Source organism: Dermochelys coriacea, chromosome 1 (genome assembly GCF_009764565.3).
Source record: "Dermochelys coriacea isolate rDerCor1 chromosome 1, rDerCor1.pri.v4, whole genome shotgun sequence".
NCBI classification, from domain to species: Eukaryota; Metazoa; Chordata; order Testudines; family Dermochelyidae; genus Dermochelys; species Dermochelys coriacea.
The window spans coordinates 66,454,382-66,469,548 of record NC_050068.2 but is presented as its reverse complement, the minus strand read 5'-3'; the positions used below and the strand labels follow the sequence as shown (position 1 = coordinate 66,469,548).

Below are 15,167 nucleotides of genomic sequence, written 5' to 3'. Positions count from 1 at the left end.
TCACTCCAAACTACGTAAAGAATGGAAATGACTGGATGTTATTTTGTCTGTTGTTGTAAACATATCTAATTTCAATTTTCAAGGCATGCTTAGGCCTAGAAAGACTGTACACTATACATTTATGGAAATGTCCATGAAAACAAAATATACTCTAATAGTTTTGGAAAAATACTAATTTTTAATGATTTTTTAAATTTTCTTTGGAATAAAAAAAGAAAGGCTATTCTAGTTTCATGTTTATACGTAAAGATATTGAACATTCTTTGCTCTGGGCCAAGATTTACTGTTTCATCTAATAGTAGTATCAATGGGCTATTCCACCATGATAAACTCCAACTATAGCACTAATAGGTTTATAATGATTGCTTAAGCTTTACACTTTGTAGGTATTGGAAGCTTCACTCACCTTGCTCAAGTGGCTGGCTTTTAGTTGAAGTAGTTTTCATCTTGAGTGCCTCCCTAACAGACATGTCACAGCAGGAGCCTTTGTTAGTGTCTTGGTCACTGTCAGCCTGATCACTGTCCCCATGCCCGCTGTCCCTCAAGCTGGCTCTTTCTGGGTCCTTGAACGTGGAGCTACTGAAATACATATTTTTTTAAAAAAAGAGAGAGTTGTATTTACTTGTTCCAATTTGAATTGTACTCTCTAGCAAAGCAATTTTGACAAGAATGCAAATGGGGAAGCCGAGAAAGTTATTTAATAGGCCTTACCTTTGAACAAACTGCTGCCTGCTGCCCATGTAATTGGGCTCTGCGGGAAAATTGTCTGTCTGTGAAAGAGAAGGAAAAAAATACATATAGTTGTACACTGGATAAATCTCCTGCAGAGCAAGAAGATTTCCTAGAGGAGAAATAATTAATAATTCAAAAAAATCCCTTAATCTTCAGATTTGTACATTTTAATTAAATTGGAAAATGCTGGCATGTAATTATGTACTCTGAACAATTAAATGATTCCGGTCCACAAATTACCTGCTAAGTAAACAATGAGGCTATAATAAGTGGTATTCTCTGTCTGACAGATGACACTGTTTATGTTTTTTCATTAGTTAGATATTAAGACTGATGGTTATTAGAGAGGAAAGAAAAAATTACCCAATTTTTGCATATTACAAAAGTGAATTATTCAATAATGCACATTTTTAACATAGTTACATCATCTACTGGATTCTGATGGCCTTATTGCTGAATACAATTTCATTTAAACTAGTATATTATTTCTGAATTGCAAAAAAATATAGTTTAAGAATCTTTCTGTTAGTGACTTATGGGTCTTTTCTTTTAAATATTACTGGAAGCAAATGCAAGCATTATGCATATGTTTGATTTTCTCTCTCTAATTAATTCTCATCAGTATTAATAGCTGTTTCTGAACAATAGGGGTTGCATGCACACAATAACATTAAATGATTGTTGTTGCCAAACAGTTTTTTAAAAGTAGATATTTTATAAAGTCTGTGACTAGTGTATTTTTGGCAGTATGAGCTAAGTAACTGTAGAACAGGAGTATTTAGAGCATCCAGACTGACATGGAGTTCTGCCAAAGAGAACTGAATTCCCCTTGTATCATCAACTAGAGTTCTTTGGGAGAAAGAGAGAGAAAGAGACTGTATCTTTCATAAAACACCATATACTATACATTCATACACATCACTTCTTTTTGCAGCTGACTTAGCGACAAAGCTTCTACTGTTTTCTGAAACACTTCATATCACGCCATTATGCTCCGCAGCAATGAGTTCGGGAACAGCATCTAGCACATAAGTATCAGTAACACAGGGAGCACTCAATAAACGAAGCAGAAGGCCCAAGGTAAGGTTTAATGTTGCAGGACAAGTGTTTACATAAATGACTAGTCGCTTAAATATTTGTTTTCCCTATTCGCTCCCAACTTAATTTCTTAGGTTTGTTTGTTGTTACGTGCAACTGATGAAGATCCACTGTAATAAGAATGATTTGCTGCTGTTTGTAGGTTGCATGGGAAGTTTGGGAGAATGTGACCCTACATCTGAAATCTACTATTCTATGTTGGTTGCTGCAACCAACTATCAAACATCTATCATTCTCCCAGTATATGCAAAATAAACCTAGCTATATAACTTGTGGTGTGTTTTTTTAAACTACAGATTATTTGGAGAAAAAACTACATGCTCTCACCCACTAGTTAACGAAGAGTACTTATACTCTGTTTTTTTTCCCCCTTACTGCTTATTAACTCTTTGGCACAGACAGCTGGTACAGTATTACCAGGCATTTTGTATTAACATTTGAAGCAGTTTCAAATTTCAGATTCGGAATGCACCACACTGTGTATGTTGATTTTAAAATAATCTGATTTTGCACATGTGAGAGTTTTCTTTTAAGATGTGTAGCAATGCAAATCATATGTCTGACAATAGAATCATACTTTTACTCCTCTTTTTTCAAAATAAAATGTTTTAGATTCATGGCTCCAATTCATTGTTGTAGCCTCAAATCTTCACAGTGTTTTTCAAATATAGGAGTTTATATGCATATAGCAACTGATTTTATTCAGATGTTAAAAGGTAAAATGATTTCTGTTGTGGGAAATACCATATTCTTAGGTATAACCTAAGAAAATGTAATCTAGAGAACTGGAACTTTGGAGTTATAGGTTCTAATCCCAGCTCTTTCATTGGCTTTTTGTGTGACCTTAGGCAAGCCTCTTAGGAGCAGATTTTCAGAAGTGCTCAGTTCTCACTATTGAGGTTAGATTTTGAAAAGTGCTCACAGTAGAAGCTGTAGAGAGCTAAGCACTTTTGAAAATCCTGCCACTTCATTTAGATGCCTAAACAGAAGTAGTTTGGTGCTTGGCCCTTTTGAAAACATGATCCTTAATATCTACTATCAAAAAAACCATGATCCATAATATCTACTATCCGTTAGCTTTTTATTTATATTAAGCTTGCTACTTAATATGTAGGCTGTAATGTACATATATCAATAAATATTACAGTTTTTAAAATAGGCATTTAAAGGAATTAAAATAACAATTATGAAATGGGAGAAGGAAGATAAACTGTTAGAATATTTAAATACTTATGTGCTCTCTTAAATATTCACATATTAAATACCACATAACATATCCCCAAAACAACCTTAACTCTGCCCCCATATCACTGTTCAATCTCAGCCTATAGACCAGAAACGCTCTTATACTCATGCACCCTGCACTATATACATTCTGAAAACAGCCTACCACTGCTCACAAATCATAGCTCATCCCACCCAGCATACTGTTTATAGCCAATAGAACCAACCACAGACTATTTTCTAGATCCCATTCATCTCAACTATTATTAGCCAGAGACGCTAACCTCTTGTTCTTATCTATACTAATCAGACATTTGCCTCTTCCTAATCCTATCTATTATGTTCAAGAGATCACCCAGAATCAACACTGTTCCCATCTATCGTTCCATTATGAGGCAAAAAGCCAAAGTTATCTCATCCAGTATATTTATATAGACTGGATAGCTCAATATAATTTCCCTTTTTATCTTCCTAAAGTCAAAGATGATATCTTACAGATACAGGCCACATATTAAATTTAGCTCAATCCACTTTACATCTATGGTCCATGCCTCATAATACTCTGTTCAAACTTTTTATCTAGATTCTTGGATCGGCACCAATCATCACACCATATGTATCATACAGCATATATATCCTCCCAAGGAATAATAACCAAATCACAACAGGTGATTTCTGCAAACTTCTCACCCTCCTTCTTCCGAGGCACTCAGGGGTAAGATATTTTTAAAAAAACCCACAATTAATTTCCTTTCCTTCACCAAGGCTTGCACAATACTTACTTATATAAAGGAAGAGAGATAGAGTAGGTCTAGAATATACTACACTTTCATTTGTAATCGACGGGTCAGTGCCAATGGTATACCTGGGGAAAGGGTGTAGATGGCTTTTCTCCATCTTTCCCTTCCAATCTTGAGATCATCTGAAGGTATTTGATCACTGGTGCAAGACAAAGCAAGCCATGTTACACTGTTTTGTACTTGCCCCATAGCAGTACTGCCAGTATTCTTGGAGCAATGTGTGTTCTGGCCACACACCCTTCAGTCTCGAATCCCAAGTGGGATAGGAACACGGTGCATACCGTAGACTATACCAGATTTGTATGACCTAGTGATTTGCCTACTCAAGGGGAAACCTAGTTGACTGAGTGAGCTAGCTGTCTCCTTTCCGCTGCCAGAGAAGCACAGAGGAGCTGGGAGGGAAGGGTGGCGAAAGGATCCATAACTAAGAGTTATAAAATGTCTAATGTTGTACGTGTTATGGTGTAAAGCATAACCCTGCTAGATGCATGACAGTTTGGTATTCAGCAGCAGAGTTAAAGTTGTTATTTTGAATATTAGATGTGACGTTTTATAAATGAACATCTATTCAAGAGGCTGTATAGAGTGAGTATTTGATTATTTACTTCCCACTTCCATTATTTTAATTTTTTGTATAAATTAACATTCTTTGGAATACAAACATTTGAATTTAAATGTTAAAGTGAATTTTAGCTGAAAATACTTTTTCTATGCCACATTACAAGGGATAAGAAAAATAGGGTTCATAATGGAACCCTAATTGCAATCTTAACTATGGAGCTGTTACCATCAAAGTAAAGGTTAATGACCTGTAACTCAATAATAATTTGACTAATTTTCTTCATATTATACTCAGCAGAAAAACAAACAGTTGGGTGCCATCCTACAATAAGTTAATTGTTACAAAAGAACACACAATTGCTAGATAACCTATATATAGTTGCAGAACTAAATGTAAAATCCTTCTCCTTCAACTCCAGAAACATAGACTTTTGCCACTTAAGCTTGGAAACTCTCTACCAATGATGAGCTATAGCAGGGCACAATTAGCTAGAGGGCAAAATCCTTACATACACTATCCTTACATACACTGTAACCATTGATAATAAATACTAAACATTAAGCTTTGAGGCTGAGATTTTCATAGGCACTTGAGGGAGTCAGGTTCCCAACTCACATTGATTTAAATGATTTGGGTGCCTAACTCACATGGGCTGCATTGACAATCCCAGCCTAAATGAGCAGACATTAAAAAAAAATAAAAAATGTAACACTGATGAAAGCTGATATGAAACATTTTCACCAAACTTCATCTTAAATATTTTCAGCGGACATATTAGTCATACCACTTTAGACCACACCGCTGCAGTTCTAAGCAATGTATGGCTTTTGAAAAACCTACCACCAGCAAAAAGCATTTTGTTGCACTCTGACTACCCAAAACCTTTCTATATTATTAGCTGCAGACCTTATTAGTGGCATACTGTATGCCCATATTCCTTGCTAACTTTTGAACTCGTTTACATGGAACACACTCATTTATACAGTATAGGATAAGTCCTCAAGTGCCACTGGTATCACAAAACAAAGAGTAACACAGTCAAACTTTAAGAATCAGTGGCAGTACAACAGCAGAGAATTCAGTCTTTTGTGTTTGGAGGAGAAGGAAGATAAAAGGGCAGGCAAACAACACCCCTATTAAACACTATTTATGATTTTAAATGTTGCAGTCTAAGCAGTTGCCTTGATAATTTTAATTCTTACGAAATAATTTATTGGTCAGTTTTTGTCTGAACTAGATTTGAATGGATGTTCAAGAATCAGAACTGAACTGCCATTTATAATTATTAGAACCGTCCACAGAACCATTGCATAGTAGGGCCTAGTTGGGGCAGCCATGCTGGCTGCTAGGGAGGTGTTTTCTACACCAGATTCAAATATATTTGGGCAGAGAGGTGACTGCATTTTACATGTATTCTGTGATCAGGAATCCCCATCTAAGGGTTGCTGGGCAATAGCTACTAATCTAAAACCTGGAGTAGCCCATCCACGGGGCTACACTAATGCACCCTGGTCTGTTCCCCCAATAGAACAGGCAGATAGCATTACCCACCTTCCCACCAAAACCCCACAAAGGCCAGCTTTTTAGCATCAGATTTTGGAGATTTTATTTGAAATTCAAGATGTTCACTGAGTAAAATTAATTAACACAGTGCAATGCACAGGGATCAAGCATGGTGATGATAAAGTACTGATGAAGAACACACATACAAATTCTGCTATTAGTCATAAGAAATGCTGGCCGCATGGAATTTTAAATTTAAATTTTAAATTTCTTCTGAGTACACAGATCAAGGCTGGTATCACAGAATGTGCATAGGTAGGTGTGTACCTATCCACATTCTGTGATACCAGCTTGGATCTGTGTACTCAGAAGAAATACATTTCAGTACACCAACACTGCATTTGCTTATTACTTACATATGGGGAACTCAGAATTCTCAATTTCCAAATTCACATGTGACCCAGAAATTTGCAAGTCCACTGGTTAGGTTCTACTATTCAATTTTACAATGGCTACTACTTGCAAAAAGATTAATTTAAGAAAAAGGAAAGGAGGAAATTGAGATAATAAGAGGCTGAATATTAGGAACAACTTCCTAATGAGATCCACTAGAGTGGGATAGTCTCCTATAGAAAGATATGGAAGCCCTATCATTTGAAACATTTTAAACAAGATTGGATACAGCCCTAGATGATGTTGTATTACGGTGAACATTCCTCTAGTGGCAGGGGAGGATAGCCTTGCTGAGCTAAAAGGTCTCTCCCATTTTTAATTTTTGTTAATCCATGCAAGGGAAGAATGTGGGTACTGAAATCTACATTATTTGAAATGAAATGTTTTTAATGTTTTGTAGATGAAGAAGATTTCCATGATGGTTCTAGAGGTTTTGTTCTTTAGGGAAGATTCGCAGGAGAAAGGTACACCCTCTGGGATCCACTAAGTTTCCACACATCCCACTATTCCTCAGCGGGACAACATAGAGCAACTTCATGATACGTGTGGAAATTTTCCCCTCCAGAGTCATTTCCCTTGGGTATTATGACAGAAGAGTATGATCTGGGTCCACGTTGGAAACATCAGTATGTCCCTTACATAAATATTTAATTTCCAAAGGGGCCTGAACCTTGCCTCTTAATATTTGTGTGCATAAAATCCCACATCTCTGCATGCAAAGGTTTTTACTGGTGCAAATTTGGGTGTTTGTGCATGTGTAGAGCTTCCAAAATCATAAATGCAAATTTAAAAGCTGTTTTACAAAATCAAGCCCACTATTACACTGCAATTCTCCAGTCTGAAATCTACTATTGGTACATTTCTCATTAGCTTGCATAAGATGATTAGAAAATAAAACAGAAAATTCAAGCTTGCAATTTAACAGCTCCCTCCCCTGCAAAAATAAACATCTGAAATCAACACAATTCCACAATTTAGAGAAACGTGGTATTCAAGTATTCTTGACAAACTGTGCCCAGAAATAACTGTCATATTAGAAGAAGATTTATTCTAATATATAAAAAAGAAGACAAACATTAATCAGATTTATGAATATTAGGCAACTAGAATATTCATAATCTTTCTCAGATTATGTTCTCAGAATTACAAGAAGAAGCATGACATCTGCAAAATGTGTGATTCAATGCAAGTCTATTTTATGTACCTGAAACTACAATAAAACAAAATGTTTTTGCTGACTCTAACATCTTTTTAATTAAACATTAGCCGAAAATGAAATGGAACATCTCTCCCCTTTATCAGACTGCCACTTAATATCTAATTCAAACATCTTTCAATTCTTTTTCTGAAAACCTTAATTCCAAGTATTTTCCATCCAGTGAAACAGAGCTCTTACATACTGGCAATCACTTCGCAAGACAAAAGAACTGTTTTCTGCCAAATCTAGTTTTGAAAGAACAGACAATTGTCTTGATTTTGTTAGAAACTGTTTATGTTCTACATGGTACAATTTTCCACAAAGAGAAAGAAAAGATTTCTTGGTAAATCTGCTGCTGAGTGTGTTTACTTGGCCTGAAGATTTAGTTTTTTAATTCGGTATAAAAACCTTAAACCTCAGACCTTTACCATTAACAAAAGGTATTGGCCCAACAGCGAACAAAGAGGTGTACATAAATCAGTAATGAAGACTTTTACCTATTTGGAGGATAGAATTAAAAAGTGACACCATTCTAGACAAATCTAGGAACAATTGTCCTCTTATGTGCTGTGCTCTCATTTCCTTCTGGATTGCACCACTGTGGTATATTTTATATTACATATATACATCGCTGGGAAGCTTCACACTTCTAAAATGTGGGTTTCCATATTAGAAAATGTGCAGTGTGCTTATATGATTTTTCCAATAACATATGACATTGTCCAAAAGCATATTTTCATTAAGAAAACACGATATCAAAAATAAACAAGGGCACATGTGAAGATTGTACCGCCAGCCTCTGCTGTAGGGATACTGACTGCAGGTTGCTGGTAGCATGCATTTCTTTTGCTTTTCTTTTGCCCAAAGGAAAATTCTTGTGGGGAGGCCATGGATTGCACATTCAAACCCATATACAAGGAAAGCAGAGAACAAAAGAATGTGCGATATCCACCACTCTCTACATCTGATATAATAAAGTAGAGCATCACAGATTATCCTGACCAAATCAGTCCCCAATCCATGTATTATTATTTATTTGCCAAGTTCTTCCAATGGTGTACTTGGCAATTCACCAGACAAAAAAGACGCAAGAATACTTGCCAGATTTCCCCCTAGCCCTTGTAAAAAGGAAAAGTGAAAGATAGATGGGAAAGGAGATGGACTGATCCTGGCCAGATTAGCATCTGAAATAAAAGACACAAGAGAGAATGCAATCTTTCCATGATCAATTCTTCCCCTCCTCAGAGGGAAAGCTCTTTCAGACTAACACATCCCTTTTTCTCCCCATCACTGCAGGAGGAGATGCAAGAGACATCTAGCAGCCAAATCTCTCTCCACGAAAAAGAGAAGAACTGGGGAAAGGGTGACAACCTCACTCAGTCCATGACTCCTCTCCTACTAAAATGGCAATCAGAGGGAAGACTTTGAAGGTCCAACTCTTGCTTCCCTTTGTGCATAATGGATTTTACATTAGGTCTTTGAGCCTCATTCACATGAGATGTGAACATCTGATGAGAACATAAACAAAGTGAAGGAAAAGCAGTAAGAAAATATTTATTTAATTGTAAGATGACTTCTTAAAACAAACTATTTTTTGGAGAAGGCACAAGAAATGCATATAGAAAGATGTGCCAAATACCACACTGTATAAAGAGCTCTGGCTGAATATACAATAGCTCTGCCTCTGTTATCGCAGAGCAGAATCAATAAATAAACATAATGAAATTCATGACACATTATTACATTACTCTGTATTGCCTCTATTCATTAAAAAAAAAGATGAGCACATTTAAAATAATTCACAACATGTCAAATGCCTGTGAGCATTGCAGCTGAGACTGATGCTTTAAGAGGTATTTGTGAAGTTCTTATGAGGGGACTTGATGACTTATATCAAAGTTAAGACGGCAGTATAGGAAACCAGAACAATAACTACTTCACTCTAGCCTACTAGTATAGTTGTATCCAATATATTTTCACTTTTGACCAACGATATGTACTTACTAGAGCCACACTGTCAATAAAAACCACATTAAGAACCTTTTGAAAGAGCTTCCCTGTCAATTAGGCTGCAGATGCATTCTTTTATTCTAGTTTTCCTGTCAATTTAATATACTGGATCATATTAACAGCACTGACTTGTCAATAATGTAGATTTGAATCCTATTAATGGAGTTACGCTGCCAATATAATCGGCTTTCTATTTATCGAGCTCCCCTGTATTTGGAAAAGCTGTGAAATGGGATTATAAGGTTATGTTATGTACATCTGTCTCTACACTATATAAAATATTTCAGGAATTTGATCCCACCAGCTGAAGAAACACCTGTCTAATCATTTTTTTCCCATCACATGAACTTCAGACAACAGAACAGCATACCATCACTGAGAGGACATTAAATCACGCTCATTTATCACAACACGTTTCCTGCTTGTTCTAGTAACCCTGTAATTTTGCAAGACACTCTACCTGTGTGCCACACATGTAAGAGAAGTGCTAGAGGATGTGTGTGTGCTATCCCCCCTGCGTGAGACAGCATCTGTGCCAGGAAAAATACAAGGAAGGCTATGAAACTAAGCATGCTTTAGGAATGAATACCTGAAGCGCTATGTAATTTCAGTGCTTATTTAGCCTCTGTGTCATGCTGTATAATCTTCGTGTCATTGGAACTTGTAAGTATAATTTTAGTGTAACATGGACCCCTGGAAATAATTAATAAGAGGTAGTAGATCGTGCATAAAATAACAGTGAAAAGTTCAGCAAGCCTCCTATTTAACAGAAGCCTTAATGAAGTTGAACATTAGTTACTTTTAACCACATTCATATTAAATAACTACTTTGACTGGATGAGCAGAATATACAACAGACCATTAAAACCTGATTATATTTTTTGTTAAAATTGCACAAAAATAATTGCATTAAAATGTACTGGGCATTGTTCTTATCAAATTAACTCTGACTTGAAAACATGGATTTAAAAACTATAGTCCAAAATGACAGTTAAAGGTCAATGAATCAAGTTTCCAATTATATTTTCTGGTAGAAGATGCGTTCAATGAAACCTAATGATTGAATCTGAAATGCTTTAACGCATCTTTTATCTATGGCTCTTACTATGTTGAATCTACCTTAGCATTCTGAACAAAATGTTATGTTTATTACAATTAACTGACTCAACTACAATTAAATGACTAGATGATATCTGCACCACCTTATCACTCTATCAGCTTGCTTCAGGACTACTGAATCACAAGCAAGAAAAGATAAAACATCTTTGATATCAACTTTGATACCAATGTCATCCTAATTTACTTATTAAATGTTAACACAGAAAGTTAAACCAATTAAAATTACACACAAGCTGACAAAAGCAAGGATATTAAAAGTTAAGTAGACAGTCCAAGTATTTTTGCATAATTAAAAAAAATATTCTCCTTCCTCTCCCCCTGTTTGCAACCCTCCCTTGGAACTATGAAACCAATCTCTTTATCTTCTTACATTTTTCTTTCTATCATGCACACTGGTTTTACAATGCTCGTGAATGCTGAGCTGGGGGATTTTATTTTTAATTTTGAGTGAAATCTCAACGTTCTTACTCAAACTTCCACTCAAGCAAGCAAATACTTCAGGATTTGTCCTATTCTTACTGTTATTGTTTTCCTTTTTCTATGAGCACTGAAACATGTTTTCTAGGGGGAAAAAATCTATAAAAGCAACAATATATGATAGGGAGGTATATCAAAATGTGTCCTTCTATTGGTATACTATCCTGAACTCACGGTATATTGATGGGGGTGGGGGGGAAACAGAGACATTCTGTTTTGAACGTCTTACCTTTATTCAGTTTGTTTCAGCACCTTAATGTACTGTTTATATAGTCTGGGGCTGCTCCCTTTCCATCTAAAGATAATGGCAAAATTCACATCAAGCCTTATCCAAAGCCCACTAAAATAAACTGATGTTTTTTTCCACTGTCTTTAGTGTGCTTTGGATCAGCCCTTTACTTCAGCTGAAGCAGAACTGACTACTTACATCGGGTTTATATTCCCACATACATATACACTGAATGCTGCAGAAAGTTGCAAAGGCACAGGAAAAAGATTACAATGGGCTCTTACGAGTGAAATGATGGGTGAAGGAACTCCTGTACAGTATGTTCCACGTCCCCATACACACTTGCAGATGCCCTTCTACACAGACACATGGTTGGCGTTCAGTAGGTTTTTGCGGGTGATGATAGGGAATGGTGAATGTCCAAGAGAACAGACCCTGTATATGACATGTTCTACTCCAAACCCAGCAGATTTCCAAATGTAAATCTGCACAGGTGTTGGTACTCTGACTCCATGCTTTGTCTCCAGGGGAAGTCTATGATATAGTATAGAGTTTAGAGCCATGCTGCTAGGGGCAGAGGACACAAATGAGCAGGGCATTGGACCTGCCTGTCGGTGCGATACTTATGAAATATACAGAGGCAGATCTGCGTTTTCCCATAGTTCTTTCAGTTGCCTTTTTCTTTAAATTGGTGCCCTTCACCTGCTTCTGGTACTTTAGGAGTTGCAAAGGAACTTTCAGAATATTTTCCTCTCTTGAAGATTTTGTCAGATCCAGTCAGAAATTAAGCCTTTAATTTTATTTAATTCTTCACTGAAGGCCATGAACTCTACATTATTTACTTCTGACTGGGTTACTATTTATTTAGGTTCATGTAACTATTTATTTCAACATTTTAAAGTTGTTATTCATGTATGTTGGTTCATGGATATAATGGTCTATTCCAATATAATAGATAGATATAATAGATATAGATATAATTACTATGAACTAGCACTAGTTAGAGTCACATCCTCTGCATATGAAAACAGCTGCAGTACTGAAAACTGAACCTACGATGAAGGAACACCAAATTATCGAATCTGATGACATCACATGCCTATATGACGTACATCTGCAGTTGTAAAATTTTGTGATGTTGCTTTATTATCTATGTCATAAGATAAATCATTTAGACCTGCACAAATTTAACAAGAGGTTATGTCCTTAAATAAATGTTAGAACCATTACAGTCATGTATCTTCACATAAGCACTTCGTAAAATACAAGTCTTAGATCCAATAGTGGTGGTAAAGAAAGCATTTCACCATCTATGCCAGTCCAGAAAGGTATGGCCTTAATTTCTGGATGCAGATCTTCCCACCATGATACATGCCTTTATCGCTGTAAGGTTAACCTATTGCAGTGCATTCTACACGGAGCTATATACGAAACTGGAACTAGCACTAAAGGTGGCAATTAGCTTGATAAATGGTGTATTTATACTTAAGACATGACACCTATGTTCTGGAACCTGCACTGGTTTTCTGTGAGCTTCCATAGGTTTTAAGGTGATGGACTGGATCTGTAAAATCCTAAATAGTTTGGGATCAGCCCACCTCAGACTGCCTCTCTCCCTGTGATACATTGCCACAGTTGTGGAGGCTTTGAAGCTAGAGCTGCTTGGTAAAGTAGAGAGAGGACAGCTGGAAAGGTATTCTCAGAAAGGAGCCTAGGATTCTGGAATGCCCTCCTGCTCCATTCCAAAATAGCATGGATTTTTGTCAACTTTCAGGGCAGAGCTGCTGAGCCCATTTTTTTCACCTGGGGATAGTAGACTGATGCATAGGCCAATATATGTGATTGTTAATATTTGATTATAAGCAGCTGCTTGGTAGGAGGGTGAGAAGGCACTCAGAGCCCCATCATATGGATGCTTTAATCAAGAATAAATAAATCAATTGATATTGTGGTGTGATGTATAAACCTATTTTTTCCCCATGGATTTTCAATTAATGGGCTGTAAAGGCTCTAAGGAAGCCATTCCAACCTGCTGTGTTCGTGACAATGCCCAACTCAGAAAAATGCCCATAAAAACAGTTGAGAGTAATGAAACAAACAATTCTTCTGTCAAAAAAATCCCAAATCACAACAGCAACAATGAAAAATAAAATCAAACACACACAACACGTGAATGTAAAGAAAATGGACACATTAAGATTCCTTAAATTGCTCTCTTTGAACACTCCTAAGGCACTAATCCATAACACAGGCTAATGCTGCTCCCTGCAGGTGGACTCATGAGCCCATGTGCAGCCACAATGACTTCAACAAGGGCTCGATTTGGAGGCAAGAGTTCATCTGTGGAAAGCTGTTTACAGGCTATGAACCTAACCACCCAATACCTATGCACACAAGTAACTTTACTCAGGTAAGTAAAGTTCATTAGGACTTGAATAAGACTACTCACATGAGTAACTCCGGTGGATGTTTCAGGATCTGGTCCTGATGGCCCACAGTCATTCCACTCTAAAGAAACATGGAAGTTCCTCTGCCATTGTGGACAAAACAAAAAATCCTATTTGAAGCCATCAATATTTTCTGCAATCCTAAAGGCAATATGTGGCCCTTCAGTTCACACACTATTCCATCAGTGTTACTATATGACTCTAAGAATGATCCAGCTATTGTACTAAAACTAAACTTGTTTGTTTGTTTGTTAAAATCTGGTCAGGGATAAAATAATAACATATATCCCAGTCCTGTTTCTACTGAAGTAAACTTTACTGGCAAAATTCCTATCAGTTTCCCATGCAAGCAGAATTGGGTTCTCACTCCTTGCATGAGACCTTATATGTCAAGTTTCAATTTGGAGAGAACTTTTAATGGCAGTGCTATAGAGCCCTATTTCTAGAGATTTATAATGGAAGTGCCGACTTAACCTTAACCACAACATTACGAACAGTACCAGTGTAATAAGTAGACTATACCAAACCATTAGCAACCCTAAAAATTCACAAGGAACTGACAGACCCTGGCAAGAATTAATCTGCCATTTTCACATATCTGCCCAAGGGAAGTACTGTAATTGCAAAAATTTACTCTTAGACTGCTGAGACTCATAGTAATTATGTTTCTTTTTTTTAATAGAAATAGGCACAGGTGGTAACAAATTGGATTTTGAGATAGGGAACTGGGCATGTATTCTAACCCAAATTACTATGTAATTGTCTTGATTATAAAATACTGTCAAAAACCTATTGCTCAAAATTTAAATCAGAACAAAAAGTCTCTTTTAAATGTATTCTCTCCTCCTCTTGCTACTCAGCATGGGTACCTATTTCTTCATTTGTTGGTATCAGCAAGACAAACACAATTGTAAGGAATCCATAATAGATCTTTGCCAATACCATAGCAGTTTTCTCTTGTTTTAACTTCATTCAAGGATCAGGTCAAGCCTTACGGATCAGGTCAAGATTTGGAAAGCTAGCCACTAATTATTAGGATTGTTCTGCCAAAAATCTAAGTGCAGGGGATGCAGGGAAGATGTTAGTGTGTAATTTTTAAATGAGCTGAACTTAAAAGTTCTATCCAAGATTCTGGAAGCAGAAACACACAGGCATTTAAAATTGCTTACTTTACTTCTGAAGAAATCTTTATTTCATGACAGTCACATTATTGTGTTAATGAGATGTACACTGTTGAAGAGACTTCATATATAATGGGTGGTCAATGAATAAATAATAAAGCAAATCCATCCTGCTAGTTTTAGCACTATTCAAT

At 36.4% G+C, this 15,167-nt stretch overlaps 1 protein-coding gene and 1 long non-coding RNA gene across 4 annotated transcripts in view; one reads left to right on the top strand and one right to left on the bottom strand.

The window, feature by feature from the left end:
• Window positions 1-15,167, bottom strand: part of PCDH17 (protocadherin 17) — a 106,255-nt gene that overhangs the window by 77,086 nt on the left and 14,002 nt on the right. For all 3 annotated transcript variants that reach the window (XM_038383257.2, XM_038383277.2, XM_038383294.2), the window contains exons 2-3: window positions 712-770; window positions 407-579 (exon numbers count right to left, since the gene is read on the bottom strand). In XM_038383257.2, coding sequence (XP_038239185.1) covers window positions 407-579; window positions 712-770 — 232 coding nt within the window. The remainder of the gene's footprint in view (window positions 1-406; window positions 580-711; window positions 771-15,167) is intronic.
• On the top strand, window positions 1,747-10,007 carry LOC119847999. The gene is made up of 3 exons (XR_005290184.1): window positions 1,747-1,812; window positions 6,773-6,836; window positions 8,867-10,007. It is a non-coding gene; the product is annotated as an uncharacterized LOC119847999 (long non-coding RNA).